This window comes from Heteronotia binoei, chromosome 20, assembly GCF_032191835.1.
Source record: "Heteronotia binoei isolate CCM8104 ecotype False Entrance Well chromosome 20, APGP_CSIRO_Hbin_v1, whole genome shotgun sequence".
Lineage (NCBI taxonomy): Eukaryota > Metazoa > Chordata > Lepidosauria > Squamata > Gekkonidae > Heteronotia > Heteronotia binoei.
In genome coordinates, this window is record NC_083242.1 from 558529 (window position 1) to 579092 (window position 20564).

The following is a 20564-nucleotide window of genomic DNA, read 5'->3' on the forward strand; positions in this document are numbered from 1 at the left end:
ATGGAGGAAGGGGCGCGGCCGGGCCGGGCCACCCAGGGGCGGCTGCTCCGGACGGGGCGGCCGGGCGCGCTGCTGCTGCTGCTTCTGCTGCTAGCCCAGGTGAGTGAGGCGGGCGGCGGGCGGCGGGCAGGAAGCCGGACCCGGCGGGCAGGGACTCCTCTTCGGGCGCCCTGCTGCTCTCCGGCCATCCCGGAGCCGCCGCCCGCCCCAGACCCCCGGCGCCTGTCCTCCCTCCCGCCCTCTACTGCGCGCCCCCCAGCTGTGGCGACCCTCCCCCCGCTGGGGCCACGGCAGAAGGAGCCGCCCAGCCCTGCCCAGCCTCCCAGGCGGGGGCTGCCCTCTGTTTGCCAAGGAGGAGTGCCGCTGGGCACACCCGGGGAGGGGGCAGGGCGGCAGGGGAGGGGGCGGCGCCCGGATGCGGCCTTGGAGGCCCCCTTCTGCCACTGGCCGCCCCCCCTCTCCCTGCCGGGGGCTTCCAAGGGGGCATGGTGCCAGGGGCCGCAGGAAGAGGCGGCAGGGGGAGGAGAGAGCCCTTGGATGGAGGAGAGGTCTCCCCCCGCCTGCGGGAGTCTTTGGCCTTGTGTGCCAAGGCGGGGGGGGGGGGCTCCCCTCTCGGGTCCTGCCAGCCCCCCCTCCCTGGTCTCACCGGGCCTCTCCCCCTCTCCTCCCCCCCCCCCGCCGCCGCCGCCAGGGTCTTTGTGGCCCTGCCCCGGAAGGGCTCGTCTTCGTCTCCACCCTGGACGGCAGCTTCCACGCCGTGAGTGAGAGCAGCGGGGACATCCAGTGGACCCTCCACGATGGTGAGCCCCACCCCTCTTCAGAAAGAGCGGCAGAGGACCCGCCCCCCCGGGCTTCCCGCCTCCCAGCCTGGGTCCCTGCAAGTCTGGCCTCGGCTTTGCGGGGCAGACCCTCCCTCACCTGACGCCCCCCCCTTCTCTTCTACAGCCCCGCCTCTGCAAGTGCCCCCGGAGGACGCCGCCCAGTGAGTGTCTCCGCAGGGGGGGCGGGGTGTCCTGAGCCGGCCTGGCTGCCTTCCGGGGCCCTTCTGCGGGCACGGCCCTCCAAGATGCTGGAGGGATGGGAGGCGGAGGGGTTGAAGGTCCCCAAGCCCTGCGAAAGGCGCCTCGAGCCGAGCTAGGTGGGGGCCTGCCCTGAATGCAGCCTTCCTCTCCCAGGCCAGCCTTCCTCCCGGACCCCAGCGACGGCAGCCTCTACGTCCTGGGGGGCAAGAACAAAGAGGGCCTGATGGTGAGACCCCCCTCCCTGTGGGCCGGGAGCAGCGCTCCAAATCCTCCCCTCCCCTCCAGAAGGCGCCTCTTCTCCGGGGGACCCGCACTTGGAGGGGGGGCTTAAAGCTGAGACGTTTCCTTGCCCTGGGAGGGCCCCCCGCCCTCAGCCACCCAGGGGCCTTTCCCTCCTCCTCCTCTCGCTGCCGCAGAAACTGCCCTTCACCATCCCGGAGCTGGTGCACTCCTCCCCCTGCCGGAGCTCGGACGGGATCCTCTACACAGGTGGGCGCCTTCTCTGAGCCTCTTCTTGGGGGCATCTTGCAGCCACCCGGATTGCAGGTCGGTCTGTCGGGCAGAGAAAGGCCTGCCGCCGGTGCCTGGCTCCTTCCGAGCGGGGAGGCCGGGGACTGAACCTGGGAGCTCCTGCCTTGGCTGAGCCGGGCCCCTTGGAGTCGCCGGAAGAGAGGGCCGCTGAGGCCGGGCCCAGGCCTGGCAGGACGTAGCAGGAGTCTAGTTAAATCGGAGCATTTTGCATGGGGGATTCCTTGTTCCCATCGAAGACGGCGACCCTCGCAAGGTTGTCTTCTGCGTGGGTTGCGCTAAGAACGGGACGGGCCCTTAACGCGCCTGTATTGTAGGAATGGAGGGCTGCAAAGCCCGGCTTTGGGATAGACCCTGGAATGCTCTGGAGCTCAATTTGGAGAAGGGATGAGGCTCCCGGTTCTCTAACCTCCGTTGTCTGCTTCCAGCTGCGCCTCTCCCGGCGGGGGGTTCGCAGCAGGGCAGGGTGGGGGGAGAAGGAGACCCCCCCCCTGGCCGCACTCCTCAGGGTCCTTTCGCTCCCGCAGGCAAGAAGGAGGACACGTGGTTCGTGGTGGACCCGGCCACAGGGCAGAAGCAGAGCACCCTCTCCACCGAGGCCTGGGAGCAGCCCTGCCCCTCCACCCCTTGGCTCTACATCGGACGCACCCGTAAGGCCGGGGAAGGGGGGCCACCACGGGAAAGGCCTGGCGGCGTTGCAGGGCCCGGAGCGGGAGGGGCTTCCCCTGTCCTGCTGGGCCCGGGACGCCTGCTTGGCTTGAGGCGGCCAAATTCTGCGCACGGAAGGCGGATGCGGTGCTCTGGACCCAGCGGCAACTCAGGGGCATGCTGGCAGCTCTGTGTGCGCGCGGGCAGGCTGGCGGGGGGGGGGGAGGGGCGGGGTCCCACGCGCTCCTTTTGCAATGGGCCTTCAGGAGAAGGCGCCCTTCTGGCTTGGGCACTGGGGCTCCCGCGGGGTCTCTGAGGATGCCCCTCTTGGGTGAGGCCCGCCCTTCTCCGGCCCCCCTTCTGCCTGCAGAGTACGTCCTCACCATGTACGACCCCAAGACCCGCGAGCTGCGCTGGAACGGCACCTTCCTGGACTACTCGGCGGCGCCCCTTCACCAGCCCGAAGAGGAGGCGGGCTACGGTGAGAGCCCCTTCCCCCGCGCGCGTGGCTCCTGGTGCCTGGAGCAGGCGGGCCCTGGGGCAGCCGCCAGCCGCGCTCCTCCGGGACTGTCTCTCCCCTCCTCTCCTCTCCAGGCCTGGCTCCCTTGGCTTCCAGCGGGGACGGGCTGCTGGTGACCCTGGCGGCGGGCAGCGGGGAGCTGCTGTGGACGCAGGACCTCGGCTCTCCCGTGGTGGGGCTCTACACCTGGCGCCAGGACAGCTTGCGCCGCCTGCCCCACCTCCACGTCGCGGCGGAGAGCCTGCGCTACTTGGCCCTGCGCGCCCACCACCTCCCGCTCCGCCACTGCGACTGGGACGACTTCGCAGCCAGGACGCAGCTGCTGTGCGTAGCCCCGGGGGGGGGGGGGGGTCTGGGGGGACACAGAGCGGGAGGGGACGCCCCCTTGACGCCCTGCTTCTTGGGAGCTCGCTAGCAGGCCATCCGGTGGCAGTGAGTTCCAGAGGCGATTACCGCCCGCCCAGCAAGAGGCTCCCCTGACCCCCTCCCCTTTGTCCTTCCCCAGGCCGACGCTCTACGTGGGCCGCGACGCCGCCTGCCTCTATGCCTTCACCTCCCTGGTGCACGCGGGGGTGGCGCTGGTGGTGAGACCCCCCCCTCCCTTTGCCTTTGGGGGGCCTGGTGGAGGAGAGGCCCCCGGTCGGTCTCAGTTCCGGCTTTATTTTGATTTTACAACCGTCTTAAAGTAGTCAAGCAATTTTTCATATCAGCAATCACAACTAAACACATCCCCAACTTGAGCATTGATGTTACTTTCCTAGGAACAGGGTATCTTCTACCTCTTCGCTCATGCAGCCAATAACTCCACTCCTTGGGTGCTATATAAAACCCACTGGCTCGAGAAGCCCCTGGCCCCTTCATTGGGCCTCTTCTCAGTCAGGGGAGCTGTGAAAGCCGCGAGGGGGGGGGGGCTCCCCTTTTCTCCAATGCGGCGCAGCAGAACATCAAGCGCTCCGGTCACCAGACAGACAAACGGCTCTCAGGGTCATTCTGCTCAAAGCTTCTCTGGAGCCTGGGGTGGGATGTCAGCGGGGCCGACGGAACTCAGCCGGATCTGCCTCTGCCTCCTCAGCCTCAGGGGGTGACGCTGGCCCGGCTCAGCGGGCCCACCACCGACGACGTCACGCTCCAGAAGTCCGGCGAGTGCGAGATCACGCCCAGCACCGAGGTCCGCTACCCCAAGGGCAGCGTCGCCCGCCCGCCCAGCCGCTGGCTCCTCCTGGGTGAGTGGGGAGAGGGTCGGCCTCCCCCTTGCGCTCCTCAGACCCACCTCCAGGAGGGAGGGAGGAGCCCCCCCACCCCCCCCCCCACACACACGCCGCTGCCTGCCTGCCTGCCCCCCCCCCGAGAAAGGCAGCGCGCAAAGCAAAGCGGAACCGGCGGAGCAAGGGGCAAAGGCGGAGGGTGAAGGGACGGGGGGTGGGGAGGAAAGGCCCAGGGGGGGGCCTGAAGGGCTCCAGGCCTGTAAGCAGCGGGGCGCACAGGGAAGCCTGCCGGAGACCGCAGAGGCCGCCGCCTGGCTGACCGGCCTCTCTGGCCCCTCGGTTGGAACGGAAAGGAGGCAGCCCGGTGCTCTTTCCCCGCAGGGCACCACGAGCTGCCCCCGGTGGTCCACACCACCATGCTGCGGGCCTTCCCGGAGCCCCGGCTCAGGAGCCCTGCCGCCCGCCCCAAGACGCTCTTGGATGAAGTAAGTGGCAGGATAAGGGGGGGGGGTCTCCTGCTCCCTCCGCCTTCGCCCGCCCCCTTGACCAGGCGCCGCCCCCTTCTCTCTTCCAGCTCCTGACCCCCGGCGGCCGCGAGGACGGAGCGGCGGGGAGCCAAGGCCGGGCAGAGCCGCCCCTGGAACTGCCTGAGGCGGACCGGGTGGTCCCCTGGGAGCTGGTGGGCTCCGGCGTCGCCACTCTCTTTCTGGGCGGGGGGGTCGCCTGCCTCCTGCTGTGGGTGAGTGAGTGAGTGGTCTCGCTCCAACCTCCCCCCACCTCCCAGAGCCCAGCCCCCCCGGGGGGAGGAGGGAGGGGCGGCAATGTGACCCCAGCCCCGCTTTTGGGGAAGACCAAGGCCTGGAGCCCTTCCTTGACACCGTGTGCTTGCCCCCCGCCCCCCAGCAAATGCAGCGGCAGAACCGAGATCAGCAGCAGCAGCTGGAGCAGCAGCTGGCGGAGCTCTTGCAACAGCGGGGGGACCTGGGGGGGTCCCCGGCAGGCGGCCCTTTGCAGCCAGAGCGGCGGGCGGCGGGCCCCTCTTCTGCCCACGGGGAGTCCGGACACGGCGCAACTGCAGCTCCAGGTGGGTGCCCGAGGGGGCGGGCGAGCTGGCGGGGAAGAGTCCGGTTGGCCCCGGAGCAGGGCGGAGTGGGGAGTAGGCGGGAGAGCGGCCGCTCAGCTGGAGAGCTCTGCTCTGCTTTCTCGCCCCCCCCTGCAGAAGGCGCCCCCGAACCCTTCGTGGTGGGGAAGATCTCCTTCAGCCCCCAGGAGGTGGTGGGCCGTGGGTCCGGGGGAACCTGCGTCTTCAGGTAAGAGGCGCTCCGAGTCAGCTGGAGCTCGCTTGCCTGCTGCAGAGCGCGGGATTTGGGGCCGGGCGGGGCGGGGGGGTGTGGAGGCATTGTGGCCGCGCTCCCTCTCTCTCTCTGGCCAGGGGCCGCTTCGAGGGCCGGCGGGTGGCGGTGAAGCGCCTGTTGCCCGAGTGCACGGGCCTGGTGGAGCGGGAGGTGCAGCTGCTGCGCGAGTCCGACGAGCATCCCAACGTGGTGCGCTACTTCTGCACGGAGAAGGACCGGCAGTTCCACTACATCGCCCTGGAGCTGTGTGCCGCCACCCTGCAGGAAGTGAGTGAGCCGCGCCGCCTCAGCGAATCTCCTCCTGCCTGGCCCGGGCTGAACTAGATGGCCTCGGGGGCGCTCCCTCCGAATCGAGGCTGCTGGGATTTAGGCAATGAAAGGCGTCTCTTTGACTTAGAACCTGCTTTAGCTGCAGCTTGTCGAGGGAGGGAGCCGCCGCTCTTCCCAGCCTCTGGCGGTGATTTCTCAGAGCAGGCCTTGGCTGGCTGGTGGGGGGCTGGGGAAGGCTCCGGTTTGGGGGTCCCAGCAGGCGACCCCTTGTCTTTCTGCTCCCCCTCAAAGTTCGTGGAGCGCACCCCCCGCGGCGACCCGGTCCCGGACTCGGTCTCCCTGCTGCAGCAAACCATGTCTGGCTTGGCTCACTTGCACGCCCTCGGCATAGGTAAGCGCGCGCGGGGGAGGGGGGGGGGTTCCTGAGGGGGGAGGGGGAGGCCCCGCTTCCCTCCCGGCAGTTAACACCGCAGCTGTGGGGGGGATGCCTTCCTTCCAGTCCACCGGGACCTGAAGCCGTGCAACATCCTGATCTCGGCCCCCGACGTCCACGGGCGGGTCCGCGCCGTCCTCTCCGACTTCGGCCTGTGCAAGAAGCTGCAAGCCGGCCGCTCCACCTTCAGCCTGCGCTCCGGCGTCCCGGGCACCGAGGGCTGGATGGCCCCCGAGCTGCTGCCAGAGGCCCCGCAGGAGAACCCGGTAGGGTGGCGCGGGGGGGGGAGGGGAGGGGGCTCCCTCGGCCTGGCCTGGCCGGACTCCCGCGAGGACCACCGCTGCCTTGCCCCGCAGACCTCGGCCGTGGACGTCTTCTCCGCCGCTGCGTCTTCTACTACGTCCTGTCCGGTGGGCAACACCCGTTCGGAGAGCGCCTGCACCGCCAGGCCAACATCGCGGCCGGCAACTCGCAGCTGGAGCGCCTGCAGCAGCCCCACACGCCCCGTGAGCCAGGGCAGGGGAAGGGGGGCGGCGGGAGATCTCCCGGGAGGACGACGGAGCTCCAGGCCACAGGTCCCCGCAGGCGGTGGGCCTCTCTAGCCTATCTGGCTCAAATGCCGCCCCGCTTCCCCGGGGCCTGCGCTTAGCGGCTCAGTGGCGCTCGAAGGAAGGCCTGGGAAGCGCCGGCGGGAGCGAGCAGGCGCGCCCCTGCATGAGTCCCGCTGGTGAGCAGCGCTTGTCGTCTTTGCAGAGAGCGTGGCGGGGCGGGAGCTGATCGAGGCCATGCTCAGCCGCGACCCCCCGCAGGCGGCCCCCCGCCCCCCAGGTCCCTGGCCCACCCCTTCTTCTGGAGCCCCGCCAAGCAGCTGCAGTTCTTCCAGGTGAGCCCCCTCCCCTCTCCGCCTGCCTGCGGGCCGGCCAGGGGCGCTCCAGTACCAACCCCTCTCTCGCCCTTCGCAGGACGTCAGCGACCGCCTGGAGAGGGAGGCGGCGGGCGGCCCCCTTCTCAGCGCCCTGGAGGCGGGGGGGCAGGCGGTGCTGCGGGGCAGCTGGCGCGACCACATCTCCGTCCCCCTGCAGACAGGTAAGAAGGCCCAGCGCGGGGGGGGGGGGGCACGCAGGAGGCCACTCAGCCTGCCAGGGGGCTGCAGGGCGAGGAGAGCGGCTGGCCCCACCCCCGCCCCCCTCCTTGCAGACGGGACGGGTGGTCGCCAGTTCCTGAAGGGCAGCAGCTCCCCTACCTTCTCTCCCCAGACCTCCGGAAGTTCCGGGCCTACAAAGGGAGCTCCGTGCGGGACCTCTTGAGGGCCATGAGGAATAAGGTAGACCCCCCCCTCCCCCTGCCTGCACCTTCCGGCTAGAAGGGGCCGGAGTGCCTTTGGACCTGAGCAGCCTTCAGAAAGCCCTGGGCACCTCTTCCCTTGGGGCTGCCCAGCTGAGCCTCCTTGCGCAGTCCTTCCCCTGCGGCCTCCTGGCAAAGAGGGCATCTGCTGGGCATCTGCTTCTCCCCCCCTGAAGTGGGGCTGGGGGGCTGTGGCCAGTTTGGGTGCCATTCCAGCCCCCCACCCCCCTCTTTCCCTCTCCAGAAGCATCACTACCGCGAGCTGCCCCCAGACGTCCAGGAGACCCTCGGAGCCGTCCCCCACCAGTTCGTGCAGTACTTCACCTCTCGCTTCCCCCGCCTCCTGCTGCACACCCACCACGCCATGCGGGCCTGCGCCGGGGAGAGGCTCCTGCAGTCCTATTACTACCCGGAGGAGGAGCTGGGGACGGAGCGTGCTCCCCCCACCGCCAGCCAGAGACCTCCCTCCCCACGGGGGGCTGCGGGGCCTAGCTGAGGGAGGACACAGCCCTTCTGACCAGCCTCTCCTCCAAAGGGAGAGCCCAGCGGGGCTCACATCGGGGGACAGAACCGGGGGCTGCCAGCGGGGCTCACATCGGGGGACAGAACCGGGGGCTGCCGGGACAGGCCTTCTTTTGGAACACAATTGTGTACAATAAAAAACCAAAACCCAAAGCTTGAACTGTGGCTGCAGCCCAGGGGGCCTTCCACCCCATCCTTTGCAGTGGCAGGAGGGGAGGCCACGGACTTTGGAGGTTGGAGAACACACACCCCCCTCAGATCCTGAACCATGGCCTCTCCACACCCCCACCCCACCTTCTAGGTGAAGGCCTGCCTGAAGAGCAAGGAGCCGTTTCTTCTTGGCCCCTTCTCCTCCACATCGAGGCAGACAGAGGGGGCAGGAGAGCTTTCCGGAGTCAAGGAGCTATCTCAAAATGTGAGCCAGGACTCACAACAGATCATGGGGGGTTTTAGCCTTTCTGGTGCTCCTGAACTCCGGCTCTTTTCAAGCAGGCTCTGCCAGCAGCTGCCCCCCCACTCACTGCCCCCTTTCCTTTGGGGTAAAGGGCAGGGGGGAAATATTGTAGTGGAATAAGCTAATGAATGGGGATGAGCGGTGGCTCAGTGGTAGAGCATCTGCTTGGGAAGCAGCAGAAGATGACATTAGATTTATATTCCACCCTCCACTCAGTCTCAGAGCAGCTCACAATCACCTTTCCCTTCCTCCCCCACAACAGGCAGCCTGTGAGGTAGGTGGGGCTGAGAGAACTCTGATAGAAACTGCCCTTTCAAGGACAACTCTTGCAAGTGCCATAGCTGACCCAAGGCCATTCCAGCAGCTGCAAGTGGAGGAGTGGGGAATCAACCCGGGTCTCCCAGATAAGAGTCTGCGAAGTTAACCACTACACCAAACTGGCTCTCTTCGAAGGTCCCAGGTTCAATCCCCGGCATCTCCAACTAGAAAGAGTCCAGGCAGATAGGTGTTCCCTCAGCCGGAGACCCTGGAGAAAGTGCTGCTGCCAGTCCAAGTAGGCAAGGCTGCCTTTGATGGACCCAGGGGGGTCTGATTCAGTAGAAGGCAGCTTCAGAGGTTCATGACTGGGGCGGAGCGGCCTCCCCAGGGACGGCACATCTCGAGGCCCTGAAGCCTGGCCAAGGAGGGCTACTTACAGCACTCTCCCCCCCTCCAGGTGTCTCTGGTCTCGAGCAAGACAAGAGTTCCCATCCAGTGTTCTTCAGGCCTGCTGACACAGATCCGCCTCCTCAGTGTACAAAATGACCTTTATTTGATTCATTTTCAGTATTTAAAAGGGTAGGTGGCCATCTAAGGTTCACAGAACAAACTGGGAAGGGGGCGGCAGACGCCACAGACAGGAAGGAGAGACACCCCCCCCCCGGGGTGGGGGGGGAAGGAGGCCGCTTTCAGAGACTCACACATAAATAACTTACATGATGTGCCCCCTGCCAGCCTCTCCCACCCCCTCACACAGAAGAGGCAGTGCTGCACGCCAGGCGGCTGGGGGCATCTTCTCCACCAAAACAGGGAGAGGGGGTGGGGAGGAAGGGAAAAGAGACAGCTTTCTTGCACGTGCTTTGCCAGGAACCTGGAGGAACAGTCTGGCCGGGCTGGAACCGGCCTCGAGGCTGCTGAGTGTCAGGGCAGGAGGGGCGGGCACTGCCCCTGGATGCTTCCGGAAGCAGGAGACTGTCTTCCGTCCCGGCCGGCCTCTAGGCGGAAGGCTTGGTACTGGGCGTGCCCGCCTTGGAGCTCAGCAGCTTCTCCACCATGGTGCGGGCAAAGCGCAGGCGGTTGGCCAGTTCCTTGCAGCAACCAAACTCCTCGATCAGGCTGAGTTTGTAGGTCCGGAACTCCCGCTTCTCGTTGATGTAGCTGACGGCCGCCATCAAGGGGCAGAGGATGACCTTGGTGTGGTCCTGGGGGGGGGGGGGGGGGGAGAAGGGCAGCACACACCCAAGAGAGTGAGAAGGGGTCGCTCCCTTGCCCTGGGAGGCCAAGCACTTCAATCAAACTCACAGTTCCATTAAGGACAGCTTGGGTAGGCTTACGGGAATGGGGGGGGGGGGGGAACCAGACAAGTCCAGGACTGGACCCCTGCTTACTCGGGGGCCCACGCTCCCCTCCTGCCTGATAGGGTGACCACTGGTGGGGGTGGGATGGGAGAGGTGTAGGGTGGCCAGCTGCCCCTGTCCACTGGTGGGGGTGTAGGGTTGCCAACCCCAGCTCATAAACTCCTGGAGATTTGGGGGTGGAGACTGGGGAAGAACTCAGCGGGGCCCAGTCCCATAAAGCCCCCCCTCCAAAGCCCCCATTTTCTCTAGGGGAACTGATCTCTGTCATTCCAGGAGAGCTCCAGGTCCTGCCTGGAGGCTGGCACCCCTAGCAGCAGCTGGAAAAGGCCTTCAGTCCCCCTGCAGGTGGTCCAAGGAAAGCAGGGCTCTCCTGCCCTCTCCCAGGAAACCCGCTTCTGAACTAGGCTTGGCCTGGGTGTTGTTCCAGCCCTGGGACAGACGGCCCTTATTGCAGCCACAACATCCCTGAGAGAGTGTGACTGGTCCAGCCAGCTTCCCAGAGATTTGCACCCGGGTGCCCCCTGATCTCAGCCCGTGGGGCTCCGGCTGCTCACCTCGAAGAAGTTGATCTGCACGGTGCCGTTGCTGAGGTGCAGGATGATGGCGCTGCGGGTGCGGAACCAGGTGCGCAGGTAGGGCAGGCGGGCCAGCTCGTCCCCCTCCCGAGGGGTGATGTTGGCGCCGGCTTTCAGCAGGTGCTCACTCATGTAGTTCCGGAAATACTCCAGCAGCGTCACCTGGGGAGACAACCGGGCCCACGTGAGTCAGGGAGGCCCAGTCAGATTTCTTCAGCAGGGGGGCGGTGGAGGGAGGCTCAGCACGCAGCCTGGGCAGATGCAGAGCTCGGGCCAAGCCTCCTCCAGGGTAGAGCTGCCTCCTCCTCTGCTCATCCCAAACCAGCGGAGGCCTCATTGCACCCCGGTGAGCCCCTGGCCTCCTCCTTTAGCTCACAGTCCTGCAACCAGCGCTCCCTTGAAACCGGGGGCCTGAGTGGCCACTCGCTAACCCCAGAAGCCCCACTCAGCAGCAGTCTGGAGCTGTGCCAGTCTTGCACAGCCCCCACTCGGAGGGAGGAAACATGGGTCCTGCCCCCTCTCCCCGCCAGGCTGACCTTCTTGCTGAAGCTGCCCGGGTAGGAGCGCACGTTGAAGTAGGACTCAGAGCCGTTCTGCTCAATGTACTGCAGGCTGTCCCCATCGTTGTACATGATGAGGCGGGTGGAGTCGTTGAAGAGGACGCCCACGCTGTTGTCGCACAGCTGGTAGCCTGTGGAGGGGGGGAGGGAGTGAGGGGGGGGCACGTGCTGAGGCACCACAGCTCCACAACACCCCCCACGCTGGCTGCAGCTCTCAAATCTGCAGCTTCAAGCACTGATTCTTGGCTCTCTCAGCAGGAGAAACAGGGAAGCTTAAGCCACAGAGCCGTCCGTCCCCTCCCAGACTCTCTCCTAGAATGCGAGTGAAGCGCAGGGGCAGCAGGTCCAGGATGGACGAGGGGAAGCGCTCCCTGACACAGGCAGTGATTAGAAGGGGGCTGGATGGACTCATGGAGGAGTGACAGAAGGGAACCTCCATGTTCAGAGGCAGTCAACTCCTGAAATCCAGAGATAGGAGGCAGCACCAGGGGAAGGCCTCGGCCTCTCTGCCCTGTTGTTGGCCCTCCAGAGGAACTGGCTGGCCACTGTGTGAGACAGGAGGCTGGACTAGATGGACCCTCCCTGGTCTGACCCAGCAGGGCTCTTCTGATGTTCTTCTCAGGGGAAGGCCTCGGCCTCTCTGCCCTGTTGTTGGCCCTCCAGAGGAACTGGTTGGCCCTTGTGTGAGACAGGAGGCTGGGCTAGATGGACCCTCACTGGTCTGACCCAGCAGGGCTCTTCTGATGTTCTTCTCAGGGGAAGGCCTCGGCCTCTCTGCCCTGTGGTTGGCCCTCCAGAGGAACTGGCTGGCCCCTGTGTGAGACAGGAGGCTGGACTAGATGGACCCTCCCTGGTCTGACCCAGCAGGGCTCTTCTGATGTTCTTCTCAGGGGAAGGCCTCGGCCTCTCTGCCCTGTTGTTGGCCCTCCAGAGGAACTGGCTGGCCCCTGTGTGAGGCAGGAGGCTGGACTAGATGGACCCTCCCTGGTCTGACCCAGCAGGGCTCTTCTGATGTTCTTCTCAGGGGAAGGCCTCGGCCTCTCTGCCCTGTTGTTGGCCCTCCAGAGGAACTGGCTGGCCCCTGTGTGAGACAGGAGGCTGGACTAGATGGACCCTCCCTGGTCTGACCCAGCAGGGCTCTTCTGATGTTCTTCTCAGGGGAAGGCCTCGGCCTCTCTGCCCTGTGGTTGGCCCTCCAGAGGAACTGGCTGGCCACTGTGTGAGACAGGAGGCTGGACTAGATGGACCCTCCCTGGTCTGCTCCAGCAAGGCTCTTCTGATGTTCTCCTTAGGGGAAGGCCTCAGCCTTCATGCCCTGTTGTTGGCCGTCCAGAGGAACTGGCTGGCCACTGTGTGAGGAGACTAGATGGACCCTCCCTGGTCTGACCCAGCAGGGCTCTCCTGATGTTCTCCTTAGGGGAAGGCCTCAGCCTCTCTGCCCTGTTGTTGGCCCTCCAGAGGAACTGGTTGGCCTCTGTGTGAGACAGGAGGCTGGACTGGATGGACCCTCCCTGGTCTGACCCAGCAGGTCTCTTCTGATGTTCTTCTCAGGGGAAGGCCTCGGCCTCTCTGCCCTCCAGAGGAACCGGCTGGCCACTGTGTGAGGAGACTAGATGGCCCCTCCCTGGTCTGACCCAGCAGGGCTCTCCTGATGTTCTCCTTAGGGGAAGGCCTCAGCCTCTCTGCCCTGTTGTTGGCCCTCCAGAGGAACTGGTTGGCCCCTGTGTGAGACAGGAGGCTGGACTAGACGGACCCTCCCTGGTCTGATCCAACAGGGCTCTTCTCATGTTCTTATGTTCTGCTCTCCTGGGGCCAAGTTGGTTTGAGAGAAGCTCTCTGCCCAGCCAGAGACCCACCTAGGCCATACTTGTCCGAATAATCCACCCACTTGCTGACCCAGAAGATGGGGATGCAGGCTGGGTCCTCGGCCTCCTCTGGAAGAAAGGAAAGAAGCCAGCATTATTAAGAAGTGAATTGCAACTGGCTGGGTTTGACGCAAGGGTGGTGGGCTCCCCGCCCCCAGATACACACACACCTTGCCTTGCCCCTTACCTTGCCTCACAGGGATCTTCTCAGAAGGCCTGCAAGCATTCACCATGGTCAGCTGCTGCAAGAGGTCCATCAGGAGACTGTCCACAGACTCGCCTTGCTCTCGCAGGGCCGCCTCCTCCTCCTTCTCCGGCAACTTCTCCAGCATGGGGCTGTCAGGGCCTGAGAGGGGAGAAAGCATCCGAGATGAGAAGGTGGGAGGGGAAGGAGAAGGCAAAGAAGCCCCCACCGGCAGTTGGTTGGCCCCAAACATCTCAGAGCTGCCTTCCTTTCTTGTGACTTTCAGCCTCAGTTCCCAAGTGGCTCTGTTGACATTCAAAGGCCCGCTTTATCAATGGGGAAATCTGGGGAGAGAGTCCTGGGAGGAGCTTGCAGGACTTCCCCCTGTGCTTCTACGCCTCCCCCGTCCCTTCGCAGACCCTGCAAGGCTGTGCCTTTCAGAAGGCCTGAGCCAGGCCCGCGGAGGTAGTTCTGGTTTCCCCACAGGGACTTCAGTGGGGCTGCAGCGTTCCCCCTCCCCTCCCCATGCCGCCTTCTCACCTTTGTTGACTACAGTCAGGGGCTTCCTCCCGCTGGGGTCAGGCCCGTTGGGGGCCAGGGAGAAGCGGGGCGGGACGGTGAGGCAGGTGGTGGGCAGGCGGGAAGGGATGTAGCCCGTCGAGAAGAACTCGTCGCTCAGCAGCTCCTCAATGGTTGGGCGGGTGGCCGGATCTGAGCGCAGCATTCTCCGGATCATGCTAGCAGCTATGGGGTTGATGTGCTGCAAGGCGGGGAGAATGAGCGTCTCAGAAGAGGGGGCCCCTTTTTGAACTCTACAGCCCAGGCCCCCCCATCTCAGCAGGGTCTTACCGAAGGGATGCTGTAGTCGTTGTTCTTAATCCGCAGGTAGGTTTCCTTCAGGCAGGAGGTTTCAAAGGGGGGCTTCCCGACCAGGAGGGTGTACCTGTGTGGAGAGACCACCCACGGAAACTCAAGAGGAGATGGAATGGGAGCCCCCTCCTCCAAGAGGCCTCTGGCAACTCACCCTCAAGCAAGAGACCCCCCCCCTTGAAACCTACACTCTAACTTGAATTCGGGGCAGGGAGAGTGATGAACATAGCTGCAGCAATTTGTTGAAAGGGGAGTGGGCAGATATGGAAGCGAGGGCCCAGTCCAGCTCTTCCCAGTGTGCTTGTGTCTGCCACAGAGCAGGCTGCTACTCCAGAAAGCAGAACATGGGCTGAGCCACGAGAATTCCCTGAGCAGGTTACAAGTGGGACAAAAGAAAAGCTGCTCTGCAGAATTCAGTGTTAGACATATGAATGCCTTATACTGAATCAGACCCTCGGTCCATCAAAGCCAGTATTGTCTTCTCAGACTGGCAGCGGCTCTCCAGGGTCTCAAGCTGAGGATTTTCACACCTACTTGCCTGGACCCTTTTTGCAGATGCCAGGGATTGAACCTGGGACCTTCTGCTTACCAAGCAGATGCTCTACCACTGAGCCACCGTCCCTCCAAGGTTACCAGGAATTTTTTTTTAAGTCAAAGTTAGAACAACCTTCCTTTAAAGATGAACATTGTCATTCTATGGCAGGTTAATTGTTTATATGTTTAGCCCAGATTGAGTCTAGATTTCTTCCTGTTAATACTTCAACAGAAACTGAAGTCCGGGGGGGGGGGGGGGGAGAAGAAAACACACACATCCGGGTGCTCTTCCAGGCTGTGCAAAGGGGACAATTGGCCAAATTCTAAAACAAATATGTTTATACTCTGCATCATTCATTTACAAATGTTTCTCCTAGTCTATAAAAGTTTCAGTCTTTGTATTATACCTAATAGTTTGCTAATATCAACACTAAAGTGTGCAAATTGAGGAATTACAAGTATGTGTCGTATAAGAGTCAAATTTGTGTCTTCAACCATTCATAAAAGGGTTCTCTTCATCTCGTATTAGTCAACCCTTAAGACAAAGTGAAAGGGCGTCTGTTTCAAGGGAACTTTAGCCTTGACCGTTCTCCCTAGCTGGCCCTCATGTACAATATTCTTCACTCTCAGGCTCACGCCCCCCCCCCCCCAAGCTAGGAACGTAAATCTCTCTCTTGGAACTCAACTTCAGCACCTGTGCAAGGCAATCCTAGAATACATTTTTTTTGGGGGGGGAAGGACTCCTCCCACCAGTCTGCAGCATCCCTCAAGACCTCCCCCCTGCCACGTACATGATGCAGCCGATGGACCACACGTCCACTTCGAAGCTGTGGCCCTTCTTGCCCAGAACCTCGGGGGCAATGTAGTTGGGGGTCCCGCACAGGGTCTTCTTCCGCTCCCCCTCGTACTCCACCTTTGTGGCCAAGCCAAAGTCACCTGGAAAGATGGCGAGAAGATGGAGGCAGCCCAGGGTCAGGGCTTTGCCCAAGGTGACCCCCCTCCCCCAAATAAGATACGTCGCAAAGGACTGCAAGCAGCTGAGCATGGGGAAAACAAGGAGTAAATGCAGTGCTTGTCCCCTAGCTGGGTCTAAAACTTGACTCTGGGATGCTAAAGAGAAAGACAACAATATCTTCATGGTTCCAGGTTTGTTGCTCAGGGTCACTCTTTCTTCTCCCATCCAGCGGGTTCCTGACTGCGTGCCAGTCTTCCCCCTTCAGAGTCCCCCTGGCACATCTCTAATGGCACCTGACCATCTTTTGGGGAGGCCTTCTTGTCACCAACCCCTGGAAGCTAAGCAGGGCTGACCTTGGCGAGTATTTGGATGGGAGACCTCCAAAGAATACCAGCACTCGGAGGCAGAGGCAGGCTCTGAATGTCCTCCATGCCTCACTAGGAGTTGCCGTGACTTCTGGGCATAGACACACACACAAGCAAAATAATACCCCCCCCCCGAAAAAGCACCCCCTGCCAAACAATTCATAGCGGGGGGAGACCAGAAAGCCATTTGGTCCTTTGGTGACAGGACCAAACCAAAGCCTTCTCACACAGAGTCTTGGGGGTGCCTTTGCCCCAAATTCTGCTGCTGGAATTGGGCGAGGGCTCTGTCTTTGGGCCAGATGATGTGTCAGGGTAGCACCAGCTTCATCCTGAGCCCTCCTAGACTTGAGCAGGAAACCAGGCGGCCTTTTTCCCACAACCACCTGGGACGTGCTGGCACTTCTCTACAAACCCCCCGCTGCTTCCATCCCCCCACAAGGGCCAAGATTAGAAAAGGCCAGGCCAGAAAACACACACAAGGCGATCTTTAGATGTCATGCTGGCCTTTGATCCACCTGCTAAAAGCCCCTCGTTTACAAGTCAGGATAAGGAAGGCATCCCGATTCTACGTCTTCTTGCAACACAGAAATTGGGAAGGAGCAAAACAGATCACAAAGGCTCACCCACTTTCTGAGGAATTTCCACCAAGAAAGAGATGCCCAGTTTCTAAAGGTTAGATAGGAGCTGCCCCCCCCCCCCCGGTGTGCAGGGCAGCAGGAGAGCCAGGCTGAGCCCCCTTACCTATCTTCACCTCCATGTCATCATTCAGGAAGAGGTTGCCCAGCTTGAGGTCGCGGTGGATGACCCGGTTGCTGTGCAGGTACTGGCAGCCCAAGATGATCTGCCGCAGGAAGTAGCGGGCCTCTGGTTCCGTCAGCGCTTTCCGGCGCTTGTGCAGTTCCAGAAGAGACTGGGGAGGAGAAACAAAGGCCGCCTTGAGCTGGCAAAGAGCGGGATCGGCTCCCCCTGGGAAGCAACCTGGCCACTCCTTCCGCTGCCCAGCTCTCTGCTTCATTTCCTGCCACTTCCAGGCTTATAGGATCATAGAGTTCAAGGGGACCTCCAGGGTCATCTAGTCCAACCCTACGCAATGCAGGGCATTCAGAACTACCTCCCCCCCAACACACACACACAGTGACCCCCTGCTCCATGCCCAGAGGATGGCGAAAACCCCTCTAGGATCTCTTCCCAAACTGACTTGGAGAAAAATCGCTTGCTGACTCCACAGTGGCGACAGACATTTCCCTGGGTGGGCAAGAAAAGGCCACAAGAACTAAGCCCTGATGCGGCCCTTCCTCATCTGCCTCATTCACAGAACCTGCATTTCTGCCAGACGGCCATCAGCCTCTTCTTGGAAAGCAGGCTCTGCACATTCCAGACACTCTAGAGAAGGGTTGTTGGTTAGCTGAACTACAGGGTATTATGCATTGTAGCCCAAATCCAATCAGGAACTGTTTCTTCTAAGCCCGGGGAAACTGCAAGCTCTGTATTGGTCAGCCTTGTGCGCGAGACGCTTTGCTCTTGTTTTTCCTGCCCCGAATGCTCTCTGGGAACAAGAAGCCAGGAGGCAAAGAGTTATAAACTAGCCATGTAGTACTTAGAGGGGAGATGCAGCATGTAATGTTTCCTTTCCCTCATGTTTCATGCTAGTAAGCTTTGTCTTTTGATAAGCAATGGCCTTTGACTCCTGTGGGCAAACTCCTCGCCTCTCATTTAAACGGATAACCCCACGCCTGTTTCGAAACCTCCAAGGAAGGAGAGCCCCCCCCACCTCCCAAGGAGGAAGCCTGTCCCAATAAGGAGCGGCTCTCACTCCCAGGAAGCTCTTCCTAACCTTGAGCCAGAAACTAATTTCAGCCGTTGGTTCTGGTCTGTGAAGGTGCCCCTCCTTCCACTGCGTGTGTGTGTTGGGGGGGGGGGGTCCTTGGCTGCTCAGTTTCCCAGGCCTCTTTTCCCCGGCTGGGCGCTCTGCACGGGCTCAGAGACTGCGGGCTGGACGCCTTTCCCTCCCTCCCTCCGTCCGTCCCGTGGGGGGCTCACCCACCCTTCGGCGGCAGAGCTCGAGGACGACGAAGACGAAGTTGGAGTCCTCGAAGAAGCCGTGGAAGGCGACGACGTGGCGGTGCTGGAGGCTGCGGTGGATGGCGATCTCCATGGACATCTTCTCCCGCTGGGGCGCCTTCAGCAGCAGCGTCTTGGAGACCACCTTGCCGGCGAAGACCGCCCGGCTCTCGGCGTCCGTCAGCTCGTAGCACTTGGCGAAGCCCCCCTTGCCCAGGAAGCGCCCCACCACGTACCGCCGACGGCTCCGCGGGTCCACCAGCACCTCCGGCACCTCCTTGCCGCCGCCGCCGCTCTCCCCCCGCCCCGACGAGGCCCCCGCCCGGCCCCCCACCGCCTGCGGCCCCCCCTTGCTGCCCGCCAGCGCCGTCGAGGCCGCGCTCATCCTCCGCCCGCCGCCTCCCGCTGCACGATCACGCCGCCGCTCCCTGGTGCCGTCGAGGGACGGAAGGGCAGCTGCCTAGCTAGAGGGCGGGGGGGGACGCCGAGCAAGAAGGGGCGCCCGGGGGCTGCTGCTGCTGGGTGGCGTCGAGGGGCTGGGCGGGGCGGGGGCGCTGCAGGGCCGCGCAACAGGAAGGGGCGCCCGACGGCGGCTGCTGCGCTCGGCGACCTTGCAACGATTTCAAACCTGGAGCCGGGGACGTTACGGGCGCCGCTGCGCGCTCCCATTGGCCGCCAGATTTAAAATGCGCCCCGCCCCCCCACGCCGCAAGGCACCCTGGGACCGCCTCCCCCGCCCCCTTTAAAGCGCGCGCCCCGCTCCCGGCCGCGCGCCCGCCCCGCCCTGCAGCGCCAGCAGCCGGCGCCCCTCCTCTCCACCCCCTGCAAGGTGGGCCGCTCCTCGGCTGCGTTCACGCACGCTGCACTGGACAATACACTTCCCATCTACTTTCAGGGCAGTTTCCAACTGGATTCGACTGTGGGAACGGGCCCGATCCAGTCGGGAACTGCAGTGAAAGTGGATTGGAAGCGCATCATGGAGTGTGTGAGATCCCAGCCTTTGTGGCCGCACCGAGCCGCTCTCCTTGCCGCAAGGACCACAGGCGGGCTGCTTGCTACAGGCCAGCCCGCCCCAGCTTCTTGGCCCTGCATTTTGCAAGGAGGGGAAACCCAACAACCCCCGGACCGCCCCCCCCCCCAGCCAGTCTGGCCGGGGACTCAGGCAGTTTCCTGCTTCACCAACTGCCTGGTTCTTTCTAGCTGCCCCTCAGCCACAATGGCCCCTCCTCCCATTTGCCCTGGCAGCGCTTCTGAAAGAAAAGAGCAGGGACTCAAAAGCCCCTTCCCACCCCCTCTCATAAGAACAGAAGAGAAGCCCTGTTGGATCAGGCCAGTGGCCCCTCCAGTCCAACACTCTGTGTCACACAGTGGCCAACACACACACATACACTGTGGCTAATAGCCACTGATGGACCTCTGCTCCATATTTTTATCCAATCCCCTCTTAAAGCTGGCTATGCTTGCAGCCGCCACCACCTCCTGTGGCAGTGAATTCCACGTGTCAATCATCCTTTGGGTGAAGAAGGACTTCCTTTTATCTGTTCTAACCTGACTGCTCAGCAATTTCATTGAGTGCCCTAGAGTTCTTGTATTGTGAGAAAGGGAGAAAAATACTTCTTTCTCTACTTTCTCCATCCCATGCATAATCTTGTAAACCTCTACCATGTCACCCTGCAGCTGACGTTTCTCCAAGCTAAAGACCCCCAAGCGTTTTAACCTTTCTTCATAGTAGGTAGGTAGGAAGGAAGGGTAGAAAGAAAGCCACTTGAACTTTAACTGCATTTTCCAAGCTGCTGGATTTAAAGAGAGAAACCCCTTTTCCATGCAAGGGCTGCTGGACTCCCTGGTCTTTTCCCTCTTTGCAACGGGGGGGGGGGGGGGGGGCAGGCACAGGGTCATCTTCCCACCTCCTGCCACTCCACCCAGTTGTGCCAGGAGCACTGCCCCAGGGCAGAAGCTCAGTCCTCGGCTGGCTTGGCTTGGCCCCCCAGAGCAGATCCTGTCCCCACCCTGGTTGGGCCTGCCTCACTTTTCTGCAAGGAGCATGCCCAGTTCACCTGTCCCATGGCTGTGGGTTCCATTTCTTCGCACCAGCAGCTGCCTGCTTCCCCCCCCCCCCCAAGTCTGTTGTGCTGAAGGAGCATTTGCTTAAGACTGCAGCCAGAGGAAGAAACCCCAAAGCCCCAGGAAGGAGATGAACCCACTGCTCGGAAGCCCCAGACATCAGCCCTTTTCATTCATCCCCTCGCCGAAAGCTGGGGTTCTGTGAAGGGCAATGCTGATTCCACCCCCACCCCCATGTGTGCCATCCACTCTGGGGCTACAGTTCTCTGCATGGAAGCCCCTGTGCTATTCTCCCTGGTGTCCCAGTGGCTACTGCCCCCCCCCCCCAGTTGGCCCAAACATGGGTTTGAAGGAAAGATGAACATAACATCAGAGAAGCCACGTTGGATCAGGCCAACACTGTGTCACACAGCAGCCAAAAACCCCAGGTGCCATCAGGAGGTTCATCAGTGGGGCCAGGACACTAGAAGCCCTCCCACTGTGCCCCCCCCAAGCACCCAGAATCCAGAGCATCCCTGCCCCAGACATAAGAACATGAGAAGCCATGTTGGATCATGCCAGTGGCCCCTCCAGTCCAACACTCTGTGTCACACAGTGGCCAAAAAACCCAGGTG

General features: G+C 62.7%; 2 protein-coding genes across 2 annotated transcripts; one reads left to right on the forward strand and one right to left on the reverse strand.

Moving 5' to 3' along the window:
- Window positions 1-7821, forward strand: ERN2 (endoplasmic reticulum to nucleus signaling 2). Its single transcript, XM_060260990.1, is given in 24 exon segments — window positions 1-99; window positions 692-800; window positions 946-982; window positions 1176-1248; window positions 1439-1511; window positions 2078-2200; window positions 2569-2679; window positions 2793-3042; window positions 3224-3302; window positions 3791-3941; window positions 4305-4408; window positions 4498-4662; window positions 4827-5007; window positions 5143-5233; window positions 5356-5545; window positions 5840-5939; window positions 6048-6247; window positions 6338-6362; window positions 6365-6487; window positions 6735-6793; window positions 6796-6864; window positions 6944-7067; window positions 7238-7305; window positions 7570-7821. Coding segments are annotated over 24 exon segments (2856 nt in total).
- Window positions 7822-9089: 1268 nt separating this feature from the next.
- Window positions 9090-18271, reverse strand: PLK1 (polo like kinase 1). Its single transcript, XM_060260991.1, has 10 exons — window positions 17870-18271; window positions 16567-16735; window positions 15297-15441; window positions 13951-14044; window positions 13642-13861; window positions 13105-13263; window positions 12909-12986; window positions 11029-11183; window positions 10472-10654; window positions 9090-9761 (listed from the first exon to the last, which is right to left on the reverse strand). The coding sequence occupies exons 1-10, from the start codon at window positions 18269-18271 to the stop codon at window positions 9555-9557; spliced, it is 1812 nt and encodes a 603-aa protein (XP_060116974.1). The 3' UTR covers window positions 9090-9554.
- Window positions 18272-20564: the final 2293 nt, after the last annotated feature.